General features: G+C 52.1%; 1 protein-coding gene across 1 annotated transcript in view; it reads right to left on the reverse strand.

The window, feature by feature from the left end:
* Nucleotides 1–705: 705 nt before the first annotated feature.
* The window catches only part of LOC103608105 (probable G-protein coupled receptor 133), a gene marked incomplete at its 5' end in the record, with an annotated part of 135,304 nt that continues 112,241 nt past the window's right edge, over nucleotides 706–23,768 (reverse strand). The window contains 7 exons of the mRNA XM_008592547.1: nucleotides 706–1,661; nucleotides 2,763–2,855; nucleotides 4,394–4,435; nucleotides 5,731–5,857; nucleotides 10,906–10,997; nucleotides 18,975–19,041; nucleotides 21,462–21,528. Coding sequence (XP_008590769.1) covers nucleotides 1,566–1,661; nucleotides 2,763–2,855; nucleotides 4,394–4,435; nucleotides 5,731–5,857; nucleotides 10,906–10,997; nucleotides 18,975–19,041; nucleotides 21,462–21,528 — 584 coding nt within the window. The remainder of the gene's footprint in view (nucleotides 1,662–2,762; nucleotides 2,856–4,393; nucleotides 4,436–5,730; nucleotides 5,858–10,905; nucleotides 10,998–18,974; nucleotides 19,042–21,461; nucleotides 21,529–23,768) is intronic.

A 23,768-nucleotide genomic window follows, 5' to 3' on the forward strand; every position in this document is an offset into this window, starting at 1 on the left:
GTCCACACCCACCCCCACAGTGGAGATGTCTGTGGATGAACCGCTACACTCGGGATCAGGGCAAGTTACATTAAGAAGCCACCAGGTAGGGATGGAAAAGGTCCATAGCACTTTGTAAAAACTTCCTCTGAAATGAAGCAGACGTGGGGCAGGGGGGGAGGGGCTAAATGATATCATGGTCACAGTTTTAAAGGAAGATTTTCCAGTATCAAAAACAGGTTTGAATGTCTCATGCACACAGTTCACAAACACCATCAGTGCGATCATCACAGTTTGGTCTTCACAGCCTGCTTCCAAATATGTCAGTGGTGTTTTGGTTCACATCTATGATCCCAAACCCTAGTGTTCCACAGGGTCTTGTCCATAAATTAACATCGAGACAGAAGACACAGCTGTCGTCACCCCTCCCTCACCAGGTCAGTCAGGACTCAGCATGGGTGTGCCATGTGGGGAGCAGGAGCCTCACTGTGGGTGGTCTGTGTTTGCAGCAACACAAAGCAGCACGCATGCTTCCCACCACTGCAGTCTGCTCGTTATACAGGGAGGAAACTTGCAAACAATGAGAAGGAAACTGGCCAGGGAAGGTATGCCTTGGGAAACAGAGATCTAGATGCAGGGAGACAGGGTAGCAGGGCAGCAGTTGGCTCCACTGGGCCACTGTGATCAACAAGGAAGGCCCATGTGCTAGGAAAGGGGGGTAACTTGGGTCCAAAGAGTCAAAATCCCCAAGGAACAGGCTGAGTAGCTCTTCAAGCAGTGGTACCACCAAGGAACCTTAAAGCCCAGGCTGCCAGCTGTGGCCCCACCTGGCTCTTCACATGGGTGGAAGCATCTAGCCCACGGTTAGGGCCAGAGTGATCACACCACCAGAACAGCCAGTGACTCCAGCCCAAAGTCTTTGGCATGGGTTATGGACTGAATGTGAGGTTGACCCATGTTGGCATCACCCTACAGAAAAATGTGTACTTCAGTTGGTGCTGGCTTTGGGGAGCTACTTGCTGGGTGAATTCAGCAGATTGGAAATATCCCTAATACTCTTTCCCCAGGCACCCCCAGCTGCCTCCACCTGACCCTGTGGGGGTGCATGGAGCCTTTACCTCCCTAATAGTACCCCTGCTTCTTTGGTCCTAAGTCCCCATAGAGGCACAGAGGCTAAACTTCCCCTTTGGGAGCTGGGGGCCCTGTGCCCATGTGCTCACAGCCTTGCCTGGTCCTGTGCTCTGTGCACTTGCAGTGATGAGGGGGGTCTCATGTGCAGCAACACAGCTGGGCCACACTGTGTGTTCCGGGGTGGCCCCAGAGGACAGATACTCAGCTCACAGATGGACCTGCGGCAGGGGGCTCACACCATCGCTGACCATGCCGTCCCGTGTCAGGCCACCAGGGCTGAGCAGGGAGTTTTGTCACACAAAGTCACAGGTGAGAATGGTGTCTCGGGCTCTGTGACCCCTTGTCCAGACAGCAGCAAGGAGAGTGTCCTGGGGCAAAGGCAAGGTGTTTGTTGTATTCTGTGTGGGGAGGGGTGTGTTCTGAGCAGCAGGCCAGCTTTGGTGGCGCCTCTCTGCTCACACAGCAGACAGATCCACGCGATGGGCAGAATGGCTGCTCCTGTCCCAAGGGCTGAGCCTGGTGGAAGCTGTGCCTAGCCGGGTCCCGTTCATCTGCAAAACACAAAGGAGTGAAGAGTGAGGACTCTGCTCCAAGAGAAAAACAAACCCCATATGAGTGCTAAAAGCTCTGGGCCAGAGAGTTGCATGAGGACCCTCCCTGACAGGGCCCGCTGCCCACAGGACACCAGCATGCTGAACACTAGCTGGTCTGGGCAGGAGATCTCTGCAGATGTCCCTGTCCCACCATTTCCAGGTTGTGGTGTGCATCCACCCACTCATCTGCCCATCCGTTCATTCACGCATTCACCCATTCTTGATTCACTGAGCATCCCATGTGCTGGCTGCTGTTGCAGACCACAGGGTTACAGCCAACCAGATCCATGCTCCCACGGGGAGCACATTCCAACAGGGGAGGTGACAACAGCCACCAGCAATGTATGAACAATTGCCGGCAGTGGCAGGAGTATGACAGTAGGGTGGGGGCACCTTTGTTTAGTGCTGTCCAGGAAGGGCTTCCTGAAGAGGGGACACCTGAGCCAGGACCTATGTGACAGGCAGGAGGTGGCGGTACAATGAGAATGTGTACCAGCGTCTGGCCCAGGCTGCTGGGGGGCCTGTCTGGGGTCTGGAGGCCAGAGAGGTCAGTGTGTCCAGTGTTTGCCTCTTGGTAAACTGATCTCCAAATGCTTCCATCACCCTAAGTCAACACAAGAAGTATGGACCCTTGGAAATGGTGCAGGAGAGAGGGACGTGGTGACTTCCTCAGGACACAGGATGCTGCAGAGGGCCCGTGGCCTCTATCAGTTATGAAAGGGAGGGAAAAGAGCAAGCAGCGCCCACAGACCCTCTAGCACCGTGACCTGGCAGCTGCCTGCATGACATAACCCTGCTGAGGGTGAGCCTGGGCAAGGATAGGATGGGCTGGAGGCTCCGGATTGAGAGAGACCGAGCCTGCAGTGCCATGTGTCCTTTGTGGCAGGGGCTGCATGCAGCTCAGTGTAGCCAGACAGCAGCTCCATGGCCAGGCTGCTGATGAGAACTGGCTGCTAGGTAGCAACCACAAGGCCAAGAGCCCTGGGGTCCGTGAGGGCTGAGGATGCAAGGCACACAGCAGAAAGAGGGGACCCAAGACGAGACCCATGCTGCACTCACGATGTCTGAGTGGAAGGGCTTCACGTTGACGTTGCGGGTAGAGCTGCTCGTGAGGGACCAGACCTTGGTTTTGTGCTTGAAGGCAGCTCTTACCTTTGAAAACAGCAGGAAGGCTTCTTTAGAAGCAATTTCAGAAGTTGAAACAGCAACAATCAGAGATCAATCTAAACAGCTTCTAGGAATCTGTACTAATGTGAGGCCCCAGGACACTGAACATAGGTAGAGGACAGGATTGGTGAACATTAGACTTAGAGCTGTGGCTCCAAAGCCGAGCCATGCATGTTGACTCATTTGGCAGACACAGACTGTTCCAACCACTGTAAGGGGCCTGGCATGGGGAGACCAAGCTGGATCTGGCCTGGTCTCTGCTGGCTTCCTCACAGTGAATTTCTCAGGGGACAAACTGTGATGATGGTCAACAGAGACAACAGAGAGAAGTAAATAAATCATACATGGTGGTGGTGGGGGTGGGAGGGACATGCATGGTTCTGAGGCCGCATACCCTCCCTACCATATGAATCAGTTTGAGGCCTTGCTCAGGCAGACCCCTGGTCTTTGCAATCATGTGACCCTCCCTCCACTGGGCGCTGTCTTCCTCAGTGACTCACCCTGCCCTGCCCACCCTGCCACCCCCCGGCTGGCCTTGCAGGTGGAAGACCTCCACTGGAGAGACACAGGCAGGGGTGGGGCTTCTGCCTGGGCCCAGTCCCCATCTCAGTGGCAGTTCCCTATGACTGCAGTCTGGCAGGGGCTTGAAGGCCAAGGGACAGAGTGCCAGGACCCCAATTAAAGGGTACAGGTTCTCTCACAGGGCTGAGGCTCCTGAGGGGGCAGGGCCATGTCCAGAGCAGCTCGCCCTCCCACAGCCACGTGCACAGCAGGTGCCATGCCCCATACTGTACTGAGAAGACGAGCCCACTCCAGCTGCCCCAGTGCCCTCTATTATTGTGGCCAAGAGGGCTAAACATCTCTATTTAGTTTTGTGTGTTTGTTTTGGCGGTTGGCCCCTACAGTGATCAAACCCTGGACTCGTGGTGCTATCAGCACCATGCTGGGAGAAAGTCACAGAAGTCCTCTCTTTACACTCCAGGCCAGCTTCCCCAATGCCCTGGGGGAGTGCTATTGGAAACACACCTACACGTTCCCCTCCCTAATATGCCAGACACCAAGTGAAGCCTTGATTCTGCAGCTCAGCTCTCTCCGCCATGCTGGGAGAAAGTCACAGAAGTCCTCTCTTTACACTCCAGGCCAGCTTCCCCAATGCCCTGGTGGAGTGCTATTGGAAACACACCTACATGTTCCCCTCCCTAATATGCCAGACACCAAGTGAAGCCTTGATTCTGCAGCTCAGCTCTCTCCCCACAGTCTCCACCTACTCTTGTCCTCTACACAGCCAGCAGTGCCTGCTGTGACGTCAGTGACAGAGGATGCTTGTGTGGCACCAGCAACCAGGATGGGAGAGAAAGGGGTGCTGGAAGGCAAGCCCACTGCCCACACTTGTTAGCAATAGCAAGGCTTATTTGGGGTTGCGTTCCGAGAAAATGGCCTGACAGGGCAGCACTGTTCCTGCTCTGTGCCCTTTCCAAAATGAAAAACCGGCTTCGTACTCTCAGGAAGTGGAGCAGACGTACCTCTGAATTCAGGAGACAATGAAAGAGGAAGATGAAAAGTCCCTGGGAAGGAAGAGAGGAAAACACGGAATCAGAACCACTTGCATTTTGTTACAAACATTTCTGAAGGTTCTTTCCACACGGGGGCTCTGAGAGTGGCGTTGGCATGGCTCACTGGTGGGGGGCTTACTGTGATGCTGAATCCTGTGTCTGGAGTCCATGAGGATGGAGGGGTGTCCTGGATGCCACCCTGTAATCTAACCTGTGAGGTGAACATGATAACCACTACACTATGGAAACCTGCTATACTCTAACCGGGATTCAGGTGGCCGCTATGACCAGAGCTCAGAGGTGGTGGTACTGCCTGGGCAAAGGTACAAAGACAAGTGAATTCCAGACGAGCTCGATTTAGGGGAGAAGCAAACATTCTGGGGGTGGACGTTAACTGTAACTAAGCCTTGGTTTTCTCATCTGCAGACCGGGGATGATGATAACAATGATAACAAGCACAGGAATGAGGATGTCACCAAACACTGAGAGACACAGGGAGCTACCTGTGCCAGGCACCAGGCAAACACTCCACACGAGTCATCGCATTTAGTGCTAAAGGCAGCCCCGTTAAGCGGGCCCTGCTGTTGCCCCATTTTATGGAGGATACCGGCGAGGATGCACAGAGAGGAATAATGGAGACCAAGAGTGTCGGGGCTTCAGCTGGGACGACCTCTCACATTCCACTGTAGACAACCAGAGGAAGACTGCATGGAAGCTTATTACAATCAAGACACAGTCACTGGCTCTGTGGACACCAACGCAGCAAGGACAGCATGGTCAGGGCTGGGTGGTTGTGCCTCAGCCTTGGCTGTGTGGACCGTGGAGAGGGACAGAAACCCACTGCTACCCTTCCTGTGGGGGCCCGGAACTCTGAGCATCCCAAGTCTCTGGCTTCCAGAGTGGTGACCCCCCCCAATCCCTTGACACAGAGGACAGAACCTGGCATCCCCCCTCTCATCAGCACCTCTCCACACCTGGTTCCTTTCAGGAGCTGCCCGCAGACTGACCCTCTTCCCTTTCAGGCCTGGCTGTGCCTCCCATAGATACCGGCCGGGAATGCAAGGCAGCACTGCCGTGAATGGGGACATGATCCTGCAGGCCATTTTCTCAGAGCCCCTGATGTGTGCTCCATGGACGCCTCTGTCCTCAGGCCCTGGGGACTCCCCACGCTGTGGGCTCATGAGGCACATGTCCTCTCTAAAAGGACAGAACCTGCCTCCTGCCTCTGTGGCAATCTGCTCCCCGCATATCCACTCATAAAAGCTGACAGCCTGCTCGCCTACCTGGCAATTGCAGTGGGGTCTCACCTGCAAGGAGTTAAGGATGGCAAACATGTACTGGAAGACCACGGCCCTGTCATTGACAGCAAGCACACCGAAGACCCACGAGGTGCCCAGGATGGGCAGCAGCACTGCCACAGCTTTTGCTGTCAGCCTGAAAGGGAAACAGGGAGGGTCATCCGGGCAGTGGGCAGGCAGGTGTGGCTGTGAAGGCTGCCCTGTAGGTGCCAGGCTTCAGCATGGGTGCAGACGCAGCCCCTGCAGGCAACCTCAGGTAGGCATTTATCTGGTGAGAGCCTCAGGGATTTCACCTGTTAAGTAGGAACCATCTCCATCTCTGTCCCTTCATAGCTGGTGGGCAGGAGGGAGCTCTGGGAAGGCACGCAGGCTCATGTGGCACAGAGCATCACCCTGAGGGTTTCCCAGGACTGCGGGGAGGGGCCTATCGGGAGGAGGAACCAGGTAGGAGGTCATGATTTGGGGAGACTGAAGCAGCAAAGAGATCCGTTCAGCATCCATAACTCAGAACTTTTGGGAGCTAGGAGATATCTGGAAGGGAGTGGGAAGGCTCTGGGACCAAGGCTTCTTGACATAGTCCATGAAAATGCACATCTGTAGTAAAAAGTTATGGCCAGTGATATTTCTTCAGGCCTCACTGGACTGCAGTCACTGTGTCCCCCTGCTGACCAGCCTGAATCCTGTGTACACAAGCACTGTGACACTGATAGAAGCTCTCAGGGGGCAGGGACCAACTGGTCATCTTCACGGCCCCAGACATACTGAGGCTTGCTGTTGCTGAACTGCACTGCTGACTGACAGCCCCCTCTGCTACCAAGCAGTATCCACCAGCATGCATTTTACCTCTTTCGAGACCCACAGGCCCTCCTGACATGGTGAGGCAGGGTACGTATTCATCTCATCTTACAGATAAAGGAACTGAGGCCCCGCAGCCCCCAGTAATGGTCAAGGCGATGCAAGGTGTCATGGAGGGCAGAGCCAGAGGGTATGCAAGAGCGTATACAGATGTTCCCACTACAGACCAGGCTAGTGCCCACTCTGACTCTGCTCACCCCATGAGGCAGGAGTGAGCCTCCTTGGGCAGCTTTCAGCTCTCTCAGACTTCTGCCCTCCTGCGGGGACAAGACCTCTGTGCCTTCCCTGCCTGGCACCATCCCCTTCCTCGGCTCAATAGTATCCTGGGCTGTTGGTGGTGATAGTGGGGTGCTCTTTCCTCATTGGCTGCAATCTCACAGGATGTCCAATCAGGTTGCCCACTGTCCCTGTACCTGCAAAGGTACATGTGACTCACACTGGTCAATCACAGTGAGCCTCTGGACCTACTCTCCTGCCAGGGTCCCAGGACTAAAGACCACCAGGCTCCTCCTTCTGTCAGTGCCTGACAAGGCCACCTGCTGCTTCCTTCCTCTTAGGCTCTCCAGCTGTCCTAGTCCATGGCTTTTCCAAGACTGGGTCCTTTGGCTTTGCTTGCAATTCTGTGTCCATCTCCCAGGACAGGGTTTTCTACTACTTACAGGCAGAGAGGTGGAGAGCCATCCCTGTGGGGCCATAGAGCTGCCCTTCAGGGGATTCCCCTCCCCAGGAAGTGAAGGGTCCTGGAGACTGCAGAGGCTGAGGCACTGGCACTGACCACCTGTACATAGGAGATGGGGTCCCAGCCTCTGGACCGAGTCGACAGTGCTGTCTCCACTCTGCTGTAGCTGGCCCTGGGTGCCAGAAGTCAGCACGCCTGACCACCTAGGTGGAAGTGCTGACCCCAGGTGTCCCCAGAGGAGAGCAGAGCCAAGGAGCCCAGTGGGGTAGGGAGATACATCTGGCCTCAGGACATCAGCACCCTTAGGATGTAAGTCCCATGAGAACAAGGTCTGGGTCCCACGGTGTCCACAGAGCCCAGAGCTGGCACAGCAGGCTCTCGGGGAATGCTGGATAAATGAACGAGCCAATGCCCAGACTGTTGGACTCAAAGCTGTTTCTAAGATGTTGGGCAAATCACGGTACACTAACTAAAGTCCACTCTATCCTGACTTCTGAAACAGCTGGGCTTTCCACAGCAAGTCCTTTTGCATTTAAGCTCTAGACAAAAGTCTAGGGACTAATGGGGGCCTTGCTGCCCATCTTGGCAACTGCCACATGCCTCAGTTTACCCCTCATTGCTCAGCAAAGAGACTGGGAGCCTGTCTCCCTCACTAGACTACAAGTTCCCTAGAGGCTGGGGCTTTGTCTTCTCATCTCTGCAACCCCAAAGTGCAGCGCAGGGTGGGACTCAGAGGCCCTCAGGACGTGATCACCGAGTGGATGCACAGAAGAGGAGCACATGGATGAATGTGCAAGAGTGCTGTGCATGGGGCCCCACAGCTCCCAGGGCATGTGAACGCCACAACGAGCTTCCTGCCAGAAGCCCGAGATCCCGGCACTGACAGCTCCTGGCAACAATTCCCTGGAAAACCAAGGACTGTTCCAATGCTTCAGATCTCAGGGAAACTGCAGCCGGCATGTTCTCATAACACTAATATGATAAAAATAAAACACCTGTCTCTGGGAAACAAAAATATCATGCATTATTTAGCTACCATCTTTAGATCCTGAAAAAAACATATTTGAAAGGAATAGTCACTGAGAAATAGGTACCAAATGTGCTACTTTTAAAGTGATGGTTTGTTTTTTCCCTAAAAATGGAACTATAAAAGGAGATCTTGAGAAAACACATCTAGTTGAAGCTCTCTGAAGATTCTTGTTAATGCAGCCAGAGCGGTCAGGGTCCCCTTGTCAAACACAGAGGAGAGGGGTCCTGGCTGGGAAGGAGGCCCTGCACAGGTCAGACCCCTTCACTCCTCGAGGCCTCTGCCCCCTTGTGCTCCCTCCCCAAGTTCGACCCTGACATGTGGGGCTCAGGCCCTAGGTGAGTCTCCACCCCCTCACCCACCTGCTCATGGGTGGGCTTCCATGGGATCCTCACCCTCATTCCTCCAACCCAGGATCCCGCATCCCACTTGTAAAAACTAAATGTTCTCTGCTTCTTTCTGGCAAGCTCTGGAATCATGATCAGCGAACAGAGACTTTTTTTTAAAAAAGTGAAAGCTGCACCTATAAAAGGCCCCTAAGAAAACATCTCATCTTGTTTTCACTGCTCGGCACAAAGAACCACTAGATTGGAATGAAAAGAGAAGGGATAAGGAGGAACCAGAGAAGTTTTCTAAGGACACCGTGGCTGCTCTCAGCCTGCCCGGATCCCCCAGCCCTGGCTCTGCTAGGAGAGGGCTATACAACTGTCACTGAGAAGAGAGTGGGAGTGCCCCCCAGCGTCCCACCTGGCCACTTAAAGAAGAGGACCTAAAGCCAGCGGGTCATATATGTGCTGGGTTACATTACAGAGAGCAAGCCACTGGCCTCCACTGGGCTGGGAGGGCATGGTGGCAATGGGTGGGCCATGGTTCTGCAGAGACGGGCTATGTGCTCCCAGTGCACGTTTCTTGCCTCGACTCTACAAGAGCCGCAGACATGGCGCCAGCCTGTCACATGGGTCACCTTTCCATGGAGAGAAAATGAGGCAGGATGAGGAAGGCTGCCTCCTGGGTGGGCTTTGATGGGTAAGGGGAGAGGGGCAGCAGGCAGAACTGGGGGGCCATGGGCACCTGGGTAGGGGGCAAGCACACAGGAATGTTCTGGGGATGGTGAAGGTAGTGGTTTCATGGGCGCCGGACTCAGATGGGGAGGTGAGAGCTTTTGCTGGAGGTGAGGGCTGGGGACAGACTGGCCAGCCTTGGACGCCAAGGTGAGGGCCTTGGGAGCTGAGGGCTGGTGGGAGGAATGCAGGCTCCTCCCGGCCGGGCTGTGGCAGGGCCAGGACAGGCCCACCTCACAGAGAAGCACTTTCTCAACGATGGGAGAGGAAAGAATCCTGACCCCAGGAGCATCTTCTCTCATTTGGGGCACTGCCCTCAAACGTTTCCAGGGGCTGAAAAAAAGCCCAAGAGGCCTGTAGCCACTGGTCAGCTTAATTTACAGTGTTTGGAATTCATTACAGAATAATTATCTCATCGATTTTGCTGCTGGCATATTTACTGTTTTTCTTTTCAGATCAGAAAAGACATACTGCAGCTAGAATAACTTGCAGAATGTCAGCTGCCCAGTTTCCTTGCCCTGTTCTTTACAAAAGCCCCCAAATTCCCTGTGAGGAAGCACCTCCCCAACTTTCAGGGCCTGTGGTTTGGGGGTGCTGGATGCACCCCAGAGTCAGAGTGGACAGTGAGACTTGGGTCCAGTTGATGGGTGAATCCCATTCTCCTGTGACTGGCTCAGGGAGGGGCACAGGGCCTGGCCTGGGTCAGAGTCCTCATCCAGGCCTGCTCTGTCTGCACAGGTGGGAAGGGACTCTTCCCCATGGACTGAACCCTCCTGCTGCTGCCATCCCTGCCACCAGGAGGCAGAGTCAATTTCAGCATGACGCCCACAGAGGACAAAAGATGCCATGGGGGGAACTAGGTCCTGGTGATAATGTTGCCAGATAAAGACTGTAAAATCAAAGCATCTAACCTCAGGACTTCACGGTTACCTGTATCAATAAATTCCCCTGTGCTTAAGCAGTTTGTGTTGGGTTTCCTGCCACCTGCAATTGGCAGGGCCATAACAGATATGGATCAGGAAACCCCAGACGGCAGCAAGTTTTGTGGCTGGAGTCCCTGCCAGAGACCCCTGTTCCTCCTCCAGATGGGCCAGCCCCCAGTGCACACCAGGAAGCTCTGCTCTCTTTAGGCTCTTCCTTCACATGACGCCGTGAGGCAAGGCCTATTGTCAGCCCCATTCTGTTGGAAAGCAAGGCAGAGGGGATGGATAACCCACAAGGTCCTAGCAGACATCAGGGCAGAGGCAGGACTGGCGCAGGCAGTCCAGCTCTAGAATCTTCCCTTCTGTCCCACCTGCGTTACCTCTCACCTGAGGTGAAGCAGCCCCAGGAGAACAACAAGTAGACCCCACTTGTTTACATGTCAGGGCCCCGAGGGTGGGTAAGGGCCTCCTCCTGGGTCACAGGAGTGAACAAGGAGCTGAGCAATTACGTGAAACCAGTGCTGCTCCTGTGAGATCGTAAGGACACTGAGCAAGTCACTGGAGGTAAGAGCGGTTGTCCCTCCTGCAACTCCCTGTGGGCAGGGCAATGGCACCACTGACAGCCTGAGGCCAACTTACTTGAAGGCACTGGGGTCCCCGTGTATCTTATAGTTGTCAGCGCTGATCTGAGAAATGACCCTGGTCACTGCAATGAGGATGCCGATGTTGACCTGTATGAGGACAAGCAACAGGAGAGACGGTGAGGGGGCTGGGGCTGTACCTGCAGCTGCCCCACCCACAAGCCACCCATTGCCTGGCCAGGGCTCCTAAGCAAACGGGTGATGTCTCAGGGACAAATCTAACCTAAGTCCCTGGGCATTTACCAACACGAGCAGCACGCGAGCTTGCCTCTGAGAGCTCACTTGCTACTGGGAAAGGGCAGAGACAAGTTTTAGTCCCAGGATGCACCACAGCAAGAGGAAAAGGGCATAAACTTCAGGACCAGATGTGCCTGGGCTCAAGCCTCATCTCAGCATTCGCTGACTATGAGACCCCAGGCAATGCACCCAAGTCCTCTTAACCTCAGTTCCCCATTTGATGAGATAATAATGCCCACAGTGCAAACTGATTGTCGAAAGATGAGAAATCACATTTATTGAGCCCCCAGCACAGTGCCTGGCTTGTTTCCTGCCCCCCACCCCAGGCCTATGGCCGAGGGGCCCACAGAAGCCATGCAGAGGGGCCTCCCTCTCCTGCTCAGCTCACCCTCCTTGCGACCTGTGGGCTGCAGGGCACTGAGAGGGTTTCCGGCAGAGGCTCCAGCACACCCTCCCCTCACCTGGGCAGCTCTCTGGGGTCCTGAATAGGAGGGGGCGGGGCAGGATACAGCAAGAGAAAATGGGAGCCCTCCCCCAACAATTTCCTCCTGCTACAGCATCCACAGCTGTCTTGCAGGGGCTGTACTATGGTCAGGGCCCTCTCTCTTGTTGATAAATTGTGAAGTCATCTACAGAGTCAGTGAAGAGTCCAGCCCCAAGCCCATCTTTTGTGTGGACTCTCAGTCTGTGACAAAAGCTTCACCTGGCAGGCCTCCTGGAGGACACTGCTGCCCAGCCCAGCCGTGGCACATGGCCGGAGGCTGGTGGTCCCTGAGGGGAGCTGCAGTGGAAACTCAGCCCCACCAGCCACTTGCGCACACACACCTGCACCGCCAGCCCAGGCGCCCGCATCAGGGCCTTTCTGAAGCTCCCTGCTCAGACCACTTTATCGTGGGAGCCTTGAAGACCCTCTTCCACTCTGACTCAGTACCCAGTACTTTTTCACTCCTGGCCTTTCCCCCTCTTCCTCCTCCTGCAGCCAGGCCCGTCCATGAGGCTTTTGCGCAGGGCCCTCTCAGCAGGGAGACCAACCATCCTGTCTGTGCGGAGGCATCTGCCCTCCCAGTGCTGCTCCATGGAGGAAACGGAGCGCTGTGGAGCCAGCCCCTCTCCTGGGCCCCTCTCCTGGGCGGCCTCTGGCTCGTACTGCTGCAGAATCAGGACACAGGCTCAGCCGTTCCTGCCGTTCGGCTCCTTGTCTTGATGGGCCGTCTCAACACTGGGCAGCACAGCTCTCTCCCAGCCCAGCTTCTGACTGCCACACCCACCCTGTCTGCCCTTATGCTCCCATCTAGCCCCTCTCCTGGGTGGCCTCTGGCTCGTACTGCTGCAGAATCAGGACACAGGCTCAGCCGTTCCTGCCGTTCAGCTCCTTGTCTTGATGGGCCGTCTCAACACTGGGCAGCACAGCTCTCTCCCAGCCCAGCTTCTGACTGCCACACCCACCCTGTCTGCCCTTATGCTCCCATCTGTAAAACGAGGACAACCACAGCAGTCTCCCAAGGTCAGGGAGGAGGAGAGAAGTTAAGGGTTGAGCTGCTGGCACGCTGTCTGCACAAAGAGAGTGTTCACTCCCACGGACGCCCTCTAGCCTTCCTCGCTGGCAGACCACGTCACGATTACAAGAAAGCCACCAGCAACTAGGTCAGGAAGAGGGGGCTAGCATGACCGCAGGCTGCTGGTTTTCAAACACAGTTCCACTCCATTCCACTTGCACTGTGACAAAACTGAGGGCAGCTAATGTGTCCTACGGCTGCAGGGAGCAGGACTTCAAAGCGGGATGACCGAGGGCCACTGCAGCCTGAGTGCATGCACCGCATTCCCGCAATGGGCTGGCATCATCCATCTGCCCTGGGGAGCACTTTCTTGCCACTGCTGGTGTATATGAGAGGCAGGGCTGGAGAGGGGAGTAGCCCCCAGCCAAAATGCCACAGACTGTCCTGTTCTTACCAAGACTCACTAGTTTTTCCTGAGTAAATCCTTTTCAGTTTGTATACCTTTGGTTCACTTCTAGAATTCAGAATGTTATTTTTCAAAACAATTCTTCCAGTAGTTTCCTTGTTTTTCTTTTTTCTGGGAGGGGGATTGACCTAGGTCCTCACTCTGCCGTTCTGCATCTCTGGCCTCTTTCACTTTAGGCACTTACATCCTAGATACCTCATACAGCTGTTCATGACAACAAAGATTGTAAACCATCTGAATCTACACCGGCAGACAGGGGTTTGGGGCACCTGTGCACGTCCACTCTCTGGAATACTTTGTGGGTGTGAGAACGACTGAGGAGGCTCACCCTGAGCCAATAGGCCAGAGGTCAAACAGAGGAGACATATAGTTATATCTGCATAAAACCCCTTGGATACACAAGAAACTAGCATCAGGGGTTGCCTATTTGGGGGGAGCATAGCTACCAGGTAATTGAGAAACAGATGAGGGCAGAGACTTTTCATACATACATATATACTTAAGCTGTTTCTTTAAATTTTTGAGTCATGTGTCATCAATTCAAAAATCAAATTTCTTAATTTTTCTTTTAAACAATTACAAATTAAAAGGAAAATAACATGAAACTCATTTCCTGTGAATGTTTTAAAATTGCCTTTGGATGTGTTCCAGCGATTCAGGGAAACCACGAAGCCTGAGCCCTGGAAGAGGGAGGCCCCATGACTCAGGAGAGAAGCGCCGACACCTCAAGTGAGCCTAGGGAATCACCCAAATAACACCCCACGAGAGCTCAGGGTTTCATGATTACTCCTGCCTTGCTGCTGGAGGTGATAAAATGGGATTCTGCTCCGACACTCAGCTGTAAAGGTGACGGATACGCAAACTGACATCACAGACTTTGCTGATAAGGTACTAAAAGGATGATCAACTTACAGCAAGTGTTTCACAAAAACGAAAATACAAGAGATTACTTGGAGTTTTCAAGTCCTTTGTTACTTCTTGGCCACTGTGTATAAGCCACATGAAGAGTTTCAGTAACAGTTAAGCTGCTCATATTATTAGCTGTTACAATTCATTATCATTCCTTTTTCCCCAAAGACTTTGATGGGTTTTATTTCTTTTTCCCTCTCTCTTCCCTAGCCTGGGTCTGTTTGCTTTCATCTGGCATGCACATTTTCTCCACCTCGTCAGGATGATCCCATTTGCCGGGGCATCTTGAGAGGAGGTGCAGCTCACCACGGCCTCCGATCCTGCATCGGTACAATTAAGCAGGAGACAGCGGCTGCAACTGACACAAATCTGGTGTTTCACTAAAATACAAACTAGATGCAGGCTGGGCCTCCTCACGCCATCTGACTCATCCGCGTCCATACCCGGCTAGATGGTGCGTCCACGTTCTACTGCAAATCGGTGAGTCCCTGCACAATGTGAAATATCGTGGGTATTTCATCAACTAAGCATCTCCCCACTAGATAAGTGACAAGCTACTAATGACAAATGTCAAAGAAGCAATTCACGGGTTGCTTTACCAAAAATAAATAAATAAATAAAGTAGGGATATACACTTGGACAGTAAAGCAAAAGTAAAGCAAAGCAGGAGTGGTTACCACACAGGGCAAGGTTGTGGCGACCTCCCGTGGACAGAGGAAGGAGGGTCATGTTATGTTTCTTGACATGGCTCAGGGCCACCTGGGTGTCTATCTGTGAAAAATCATTGGGATATATGCTACTATTTCACAATGAAGGGGTTATACGTATACTATATACAGTATACATAATAGTATGTGTCTATGTCTGTATCTGTATTTATGTATCTTTATGTATCTACATCTACACATCTACCTGTGTATGTATCTATATCAACATATGTGTAAATGTATCTGTGTCTAACTGTATCTGTGGGCCTGTATCTATGTATCTGTCTGTATTTTATACCTGTAACTGTATCTGTCTCTACACAGACACACAGCCACCCTGGCTTCTCCTCAAGGTAGATGAGGATTTTAAGTCAAAGATCCTCCTCCTCTTCCCCAGACCTGGAGGCACTCTCCTCCCCATTGGGGCCAGCCCAGAACAAGCCACTTTGGGGACTAAGGTGCCCCTGGTGGTGAGGGGGGGGGCATGGTTGTCCAGGCTTTGTGGCTTCTGTAAAATCAGGTATTATGGGCTACATTGTGTCCCCCCAAAATCCATATGTTGAAGCCCTAACCCCCATACCTCAGATGTGACTGTATTTGGAGAAAGGTCTTTAAAGAGGTAATTAAGTTAAAACGAGGTCATTAGGGTGGGTCCTAATCCAACATGACTGGTTTCCTTATAAGAGGAGATCAGGACACAGACACACACAGAGGAGACCTTGTGAGGACATACAGAGAGAGGTCTCAGAAGAAACTAACCCTACCTTAATCTTGGACTTCTGGCTCCCAAAACTGGGAGAAAATAAATTTTCTTTCTTTAAGCACCCAGTCTGTGGCACTTTTAGTAGACTAAGACACCAGGGAACAGCTGGTCCCATGGGCACGTCTGCATTTAGCATAATTGGAATCACCCAGCGAATGAAAATCCGTATCCCTTCATTACGAGGAAAGCCTTCTGTGCAGGGCGGTGGGCCATGAGTATGTCTGACAGTGAGATGGTGGGCCAAGTTGTTACCGGGAGGGGCTCAGTTCTGCCCTTTTCTCCTCAGCACTAGTCCTAGCAGTGAGTGACCATTTACTGTCTCCCAATTTCCTGCCCTTTCAGGATGGACCTCACCAGGACACAGGGAAACCACAAGTCCCAACACAAACATACAGCGTTCTAAAAGTGTTTTACTTAAAATTATGCAAGCAATATACGGGTGTTTTTAAATGCATACACCCAAACCCCTCTTTAGGGAACCATTATTTGGAGTGCATCCTTCCAGATGTTCTCTTATCCACGCACATGCTCACATAGAGCTTTTAACATATTACACAAATGAGGTCGCACAATGCTTGTTATCCCGAAACTTGCTTTCTTCATTTGGAAATAAGACAGTGGACTCCTGGGTACATGAGAAAGTGACTCAACACAGCACAAACCGTATGATCCTCTGGAAAGGAGAAAGGCACAAAAATACCCCCCATCCCCCAGCACCAAGCCAGCGGGAAGGCTGACAAAGTAGGAGGGGCACGGGGTCAGCAGGACCCTCCAGGGCACCCCCTAGACCAGAGGTTGTAAATATTTTCAGTTGTGCAGGCCATATGGTCTTTGTTGCAACTATTCAGCTCAACTGTTGTAGCCTGAAAGCTGCCACAGACAGTTTGTGGATCAATGTGTGTGGCTGTGTGCCAATAAAACTTGATCTACAAAAGCAGGTGCTGGACCACGCCGGCTGCAGTTGCTGACCCCTGCACTTGGCCGTGGGATCACTGAAGCCTGCCCTCAACCCTCTTTCAGCTCGTGCCTCCCTCCCAACCTCCCCATTGCTACCAGCATCCCAGGAGGGCATCGAGGACTTCAAGTTGGCTGAACGTTAGAATCACGTGGGAGATTTTAAAGGCCATGAAACCCAGGTCCAAAGAAACCAAAACAACCAAACCTCAGGCAGGAATAGTTTTAAAGCTCCCCATGTAATTCAGTTACATAACAAGTTTAAGAACTTCTGCTCTCCAGGGCTGATGGCTACTGACAAGAGGCATGGGATGTATAGATCTTGAGGTGATGCCTCCTCAGGAATGATGGCAGGGGCTCCTGTGAGCCTGGGAGACACAGGGCACCACGCCAGGATGGGTAGTAGAAAGGGACCCAGGCCGAGCAGCCTGGGAAGCCCACCTACAGGGCAAGTGTCTGTGGCAAGGGCCGACTCTGCCCAGGCCCCGCAGTTCCACAGGGTTTATTCAGTAGAGAGAGAGAGAACAAAGAACATCACACCTAAATACGGTCATTTCCTCTTCTCACCCTTTGTCATTATTTTTGCCTTTGAATCTCCTTCCCAAAAGATCATCCATTGAATTATAGAAGGTGACTGGTTTCTATTGCAGAAATTTTTCTATGTTTTGGTTGGTGAAGTGAATAATTCTGCCAGACCCCAGAGAGGTGGTTGGAAGGGAGCACATGGATCTCTTACAAAAGCCTCCTTAATGCTCTAAAAGGCGGGGTTAGTAAAGTAATTACAGACGATCCTCCTGCAGCCCTGGGGACAGCGGTGCAGCCCCTGGACTTGAGAAGCTCAATAAGACAGCACCACGCAAGGCTTCACCCGCCACAGCAGAAAACAATTAATTGGAAGAAAACCCAGCTGCGCTCAGAGCTCGTTGTTGATGCAAAGGACAGAAGCTTTGACTCCACAGTCCCTCCTCTCCTGATGCCTGCAGATGTCCACATGTGCCTAGAAACAGCCACACTGGCCCCATCCCCTGTGCCTCAGTTTGTCCCTCTGTAAGACACTCAGTGCCACCTCTTCAAGCAGCAATTTTATAGGCAAGTAAAAGAGGTATTATTACTTTGTAATAAACACCTTCACAGCTTTAGAACAAAGATGCTTTATAAATCTGGGCCTTTATTCTGTTAAGTGAAACAACGTGTAAGGACACTTTAGGAACATTCCCTGAATAACCACAGGGAATTAACCAGAAATACCTTGCTATTAGCTCAAAAATACTACATCTCCTCTTGGGGCTTAGCATTTCCCATCTCTAGGCACTGTTGAACTTGAGCCCACACCCAAAATGAGCATAACGTCCAGGGATGGCTTGGAGGTTGCGGGAAACTACAGCTGCTGGGCAGCCTTCAGCGCTGCAACCACTTCCCTGCAATTCGGATCTGGCCCTGGGGTTGAGCCCTCAGTGGTATTAGACAGGAATGGAATTAAGATTGCTTCAACAAGGGGCACAGATTGTTGGCCCAGGGCTCCTATAGCCATCCTTCACCATCACGAGATGCCTGCTGCCTTTCTGCCAAGCCCACACGGCTCTCCTCCAACAGTGTTCTGACCTGAGAAACTGCTTTCCCACACTTGGTCCACACAATTTCGGGGAGGACTGGCCCCCCACCCCAGCCCCAGGGTTAAAGCTATGACCCATGCCTAGACAATCAGAGCACTCCACTCCTCTGGCCTCAGTGAGGGGCTGGGATGGGCAGAGACCCCAGCAAGCCCATCAAAAACAATGGAACCCAACCCCAAGACTTTTGTGGGCGATGTTAGAAAACAGCAACAACAAGGTATTTTCCACAACAGTTGTTACCAGAATTCTGTGTGAGCCTGAACATCTCGCCAGCCTTAGGACAACCTGCGAGAGAACAGGGCTGACTCACAGCAAAGTGGAGCCGAGAGGAGAGAGGGAAGAGCCACACCTGAATGGCCACGTTGGAACCCAGGACCCAGCCACGGTGGCAGAGGCTCCTGATGTACGAGCCTGCAAATTGCCATTTGTGTTTAAACTCTTTGAGTTGTTTTCTGTCACTTGAGACCAAGGGAATCTATCTAACTGTTATGTGCAGTTCCCAGGAGGCTTTTGCCAACATTCCCTCCTGCAGCCTTGGAGTCCTGCAGCAATCTGAGCAGGGAGACAGCATGCATGTGAAAAAATAATGGAAGAGAATCGGGAAGGAAAGGAGGCAGCGTGTCTGCACTGCTCGCAGGACCCTGCATCTATCTGCACCTGCTGCTTTGGCTGGAAAAGCACTGGGAGCCCTAGACAGACCTGCTTCAAAAGCATGCTGAATCTTCCTGAGCTTGCTTAGGGACATGAGGCTCTGAGTCACTACCCCAAGAGGAGCTGTAATGAGGAATGACGCTGCATTCTTAGGATGTGTCCTCAGGGAGGCCGGTACCCTCTCCACAGAGCCACCCACCCTCCCTGCCCACACCCTCCCTTTCTGCCCCCTCCCAGCCCAGCTCTGTGCCCATACAGGCAGGGGACGTACCACAATGACCAACAGGGCAGGGGCTACAAAGGCCCAGATGGCACCACTCCCCAGCGACAGCCAGCAACTGTGGAGGGAAGCAGAGCTGTTACTCACCAGCCTCGGCCCACCTGCTCAGGCTGCCGGGGCACCATCCTCCAGAGGCAGCTGCTAAGACAGTGTCTTTTTCAGCTACAGGGTCCACCTGGGGCACAATCATAATACATTTTATCCATGATGATCTCATGTCTCTCATTTTGGGAAGGATTTTCTGGGTTTGCAGACTGGGTCAGCAACCTGTAGCCAAAATCTGAAGTAGGATTTAATTTCATTGTGAAAAATAAATAAACCTTTGCCAGGGACTGGCTCTCTTCCAGAGTGTTTCAAATACTGACCTAACACATGCCTTCTATGAGGGATTCAAGTGCTGGTGAGTTGGCATGTGACCCAGCGCCTGCCAGTTTCCATCGTCCATTAGCTGATGGTCAGTTATGCTCCCTCAGTGCCCCCAACTGAGAGAAAAGTTCCCACTGGATTGTGGTGATTGCTCTGATGTCCTGGATGTAGGGTCCAGCGTGAGGATGTGAAATTCCTCCTGGCCTCTGAGATGTGACCCCCAGGGACTCAGGCAACAAAGCCAGCTTCATTACAATTCCATCTCTTTTCCAGAGCCCATGGCACTCTCAAGAGCCTAAGATTCCCCAGGAGATCTCATCTTCTTGACTCCTAGGATGCTAAGTGTTTCCCAGGGCATCCAGGTGCATGGCGCATTTTCACCAGCACACGGCATGGATGTCTCTGCAGGGCTGCCTTTAGTCCACTCACTCAGTGACTGTTCTCTGGGCAGCGTGTCTGCCCCACATCACATCAAAACCCCTCCTGCTGCATCATCTCACGTAACCTCATAGCACCCCGAGGTAGACACTGTGGTTATTCCCATCCTGCAGACGAGGAATCTGAGGCCCAGAGAGGTTAGGTGACTTCCAAGATCATTCTTGGGCCCACTGCCTTTCTGCCCCCATTTTTCCCTGAGACCTCCTGGTCCAGGAGACACTAAATGCCCTGAAACAACAGGGGACAGCACCTGTAAGAGGCTCGTTTGTGTCTGGACACCCTGAGCATGGAGAGGAGAAATCTCTCATCTGAGGATGCAGCATTTAAAAGGAAAATGCATGGCCAGTCTGAACGGTGCCTCTGCAAAGGGCAATTCAAACCCAGGCTGTCTGGAGAGTGTGATGAATCTGCAAAGAGAAAGTCTGTGCTTCCCAACATTTCATGCAGAATTTTAGTCAATGAGGAGCTTCCAATACTCTCTTCTGTTCAGAAACCCAACGAGCTTCCTGAACCTCAGCTGGTGCTGCCTGGCACTGGGGCACACGAGTGGGAGAGAGGCTTATATTAGATTCTAATCCTGGAACTGAGACAAGCACTGTGGGTGGGCCCGGCATCCTCAGGCTCCAGATGGGATAAAACAGAATAAATGCCAGCAAATTGTGTTTGAGAAGCACATTCTTCTTTTAATTAGTGCCTCAACTTCTAAAAGCATCCAGGATTGAAAGGAATGGGCCAGAACAATGGTCTGTTTAATCATTCTTGTTTCAATATGCACCCAGACAATGCTTTCTTTAAATGCTTCATCTCCAGCAAATTGTTGCACTACAGCAGATAAGGCTAGACTTCTCTAAGTTTCACAATTCAGCTGAAATGTGATCTCATGGTGAAGCTGTGAACATGTCTAACTCCCTCTCTCTTCTTAAGCATTCTCAGTGATGTTTCCCTTTCACGTTTTCACTGAGGGGTACCTGAGCTTGGCTGAAACAGGCAGCAGCTTCCTAAAGACATTTGAACCAGAGCCTTTTTTCTTATAAGGAAAGGAAACCATATTTCTGGAACTTGAACACCTGCCCTGGTCCCACAGCACCCGCCCATCCTCTTCCTGATTCAACTGTGGACCCTTCAGCTGTACTTTCAAAATGGTGGCATGAGATCCTGGACGTTATAAAGCCACATCTCCTACTACTCAAGCAGTGGGAACCTTGGCTCGCCTTCCTGGTGCACATCAGACCACACGGTATTTGAAATTTCCTAGATTTACTTAGCTGCGAGGTATTGGGCACTTACTGTGTACTGTGCACTTGTTGACCGCCCAAAAAGGGGCTAAAGTGTCACAACTGTATGCTTAATGGGTGACCAGAACTGTGTCTGCAAGGACCACATGGATGAGAAAATTCTAATCAGAAACTCCTACCAGCACCTCACCATTCCTGGAGGCACCCTGACTCGCTGGCTGCTAGTTTCAAGGCTGGACAGTGTGCCCAGAGCCCAGCAGGGCTGTTGCCCACTCTGTCTGGCCTGTGCCTTCCTCACCGCCAGGCCTGGGGAGGCCAGCCTTGCACAGCACCCCTGCACCCAGAAGAGCTGAGGCCATGAGGACTCCTCACGGTGATGCTTCCCATGGAATTCCTGCCAGAAACAAGGGATGCTCAGAAGGCACACCCCCTCACTTACTTGTCACTTGTTCCATAACTGTCCATGGCAGATGATATCGAAATGATGCAGATCAGAAGAGGAAAGCCTGCAGAAAATCAGAGAATATCATGGTTGCTTGCTCCAGTTCCCCTTTCTCCACTGATTCATTTATTCTTTTTCTACCTGATATATGCAGAGAACTATGTGCTAAGTGCTGGGGGCACAGAACAGCCCCATCCTCAAAGAACTCACAGTCTAAGCGGATGACCTGGGTGAGACTGAGATGTGGCACTGCAGTGACAGGAAAGGGAGCTCAGCTTGGTCTCTCTAGACCAGTGATTCTCCAGCAGGGCTGAGACGGCCCCACAGGAGACATTTGGCAGTGACTGATTTCGCTCTGGTTGTCATCACAGGGGTATGTGCCATTGGTATCTAGTAGGTAGAGGCCAGAGATTCTGCTAAACACCCTACAATGCACAAGACAGCCCCACAACAAGAATGATACAGCCCATGTGTCTATAGTGTCCATTGAGCCCCACTCTAACGTGGCCCGGGAAGGTGGGAGAGAAAGGTCAGCTGGGACTGGGAGGATGGTGGGTGTGGCTGGGTTCGTCATGCACACAGTCCACATTCTTCCAGTATTTGAGCCCATAATTTCCTTAGGATGGCCCGGGAAGGTGGGAGAGAAAGGTCAGCTGGGACTGGGAGGATGGTGGGTGTGTCTGGGTTCGTCATGCACACAGTCCACATTCTTCCAGTATTTGAGCCCATAATTTCCTTAGGAGACTGTCACACTCCATCATTCCATGTGGTTCAGGTGGGCTGTTTCCTTCTGATTCTAAGGCACATGACCCAGCAATGGCTAATTGGAACCTCAAATATCCCTGGCCACAGCTATTGGCTCAAGGGTGGGCATGTGACCCTGGGTGGACCAACGAGACTCAGTCACAGACTTTCTTTAAAACTGCTGGGAGAGAAGAGCTGTCCTTCCCACTGGGCTCCTGAGAGGATGTGGATGATGGCGAAATGGGTCCAGGCCGTCATCTTGGCACCACAAGGGGGAGAGCCCAGGGCACCAACACATAGGAAATCAGATCTGAGAGATGGAAAGGAAGGTGAAATCTCGATTATGACACTTAAGCCCATGGATCAAGCCATACCTGTGGTCCAATACCTTGGAAGATTTTTGTTATATAAGCCATTAAATTTTCTTTTGCCTAGGCTAGTTTGAGTTGGATTTCTGCTACTTGAAACTGAGTGTAACAAATTAAATGTGTTTAATATTTTACAAAGCCATGTCAGACTTTGGGGATGTGGTAGAATAAATCTCTAAGAATAGGTAGAAAAACACCTGGATCAGCAATTCCCAGAAATTTCATTCTGCAAAGAAAAAATTCCATGGTCAAACTACTTTCAGAACCTCTGCCCTAACCAAAAGTGACCCGGCTTCTAATTTCACTTACAAAGCTCAGAGGTCTTACATGGTAATTCATCTTATAAATCTCCAAAAGGAGGATTATATCACAACACTTCCTGAGCTCAGCCACCATAGAATTTGTTCTGGAAACATGGCTCTCTACTTCCACATACACACCTGAACTTTGGGGCAGATACCTCATGAATCTGACTCTAGATCTGAAAACAACACACTTGTGGCTGCTCAGAGAGTGGAGCATCCTCCACGGGGCCTAGGTCTGGTGCCACTGCCCTGAGCACAGCAGCCCCTGCCCACTGCTCCCTCTGCAGGGAAGGGTGGGGATGAGGTGAGGAGACAGCAAAGGATCCCCTCCTCTTCCACCCCTGAAACTCTCCTCACAGAGAATGTCCAAGAGAAACAGCTCCTAGCAAGGAAATGGCACTTCCCAGGTTCCTGGGGTAAAAGGGTGGGAGATGGAAGTACATTAGGAACATGTGGCTCCTGTAGCGTGGTGGCTGAGGTTGCACAGCCTGTGGGAGATTGTGCCCCAGGGCAAGGAGAGGGAAGGTGGCTCCACACAGACCTGAGCGCCCCCGGCTGCGGCTCTCCAACGGCCCCTGGGGGCAGAGCCATGTCCACGCAGGCCCTTCTGAATACCAGGGTTCGTTTTATGTTTTTAAATTAATCATCTTGAAAGGAATTTTCCTGGACAGTCGTGTCTCAGAAACACTTTGTTTTGAATGTCAAGATAGTTTAAATGCCTTACAGAATGTCTGGGCAATAAAGATAAAAAAAATAAAAAAATAAAGTCATCCACAAAGAAGAGCAGGTGGCCTCTGGGGAGGGGTTAAGGGTGGGAGACACAGCCTTTCACTGTAGGCCTTTGTCGCAAGCTTCTCATGGGTGGGTACCACCTGATAAAGGGCAAA

The sequence above is a fragment of the Galeopterus variegatus genome, unplaced genomic scaffold, assembly GCF_000696425.1.
Source record: "Galeopterus variegatus unplaced genomic scaffold, G_variegatus-3.0.2 Scaffold8017, whole genome shotgun sequence".
In the NCBI taxonomy this organism is placed as follows: domain Eukaryota; kingdom Metazoa; phylum Chordata; class Mammalia; order Dermoptera; family Cynocephalidae; genus Galeopterus; species Galeopterus variegatus.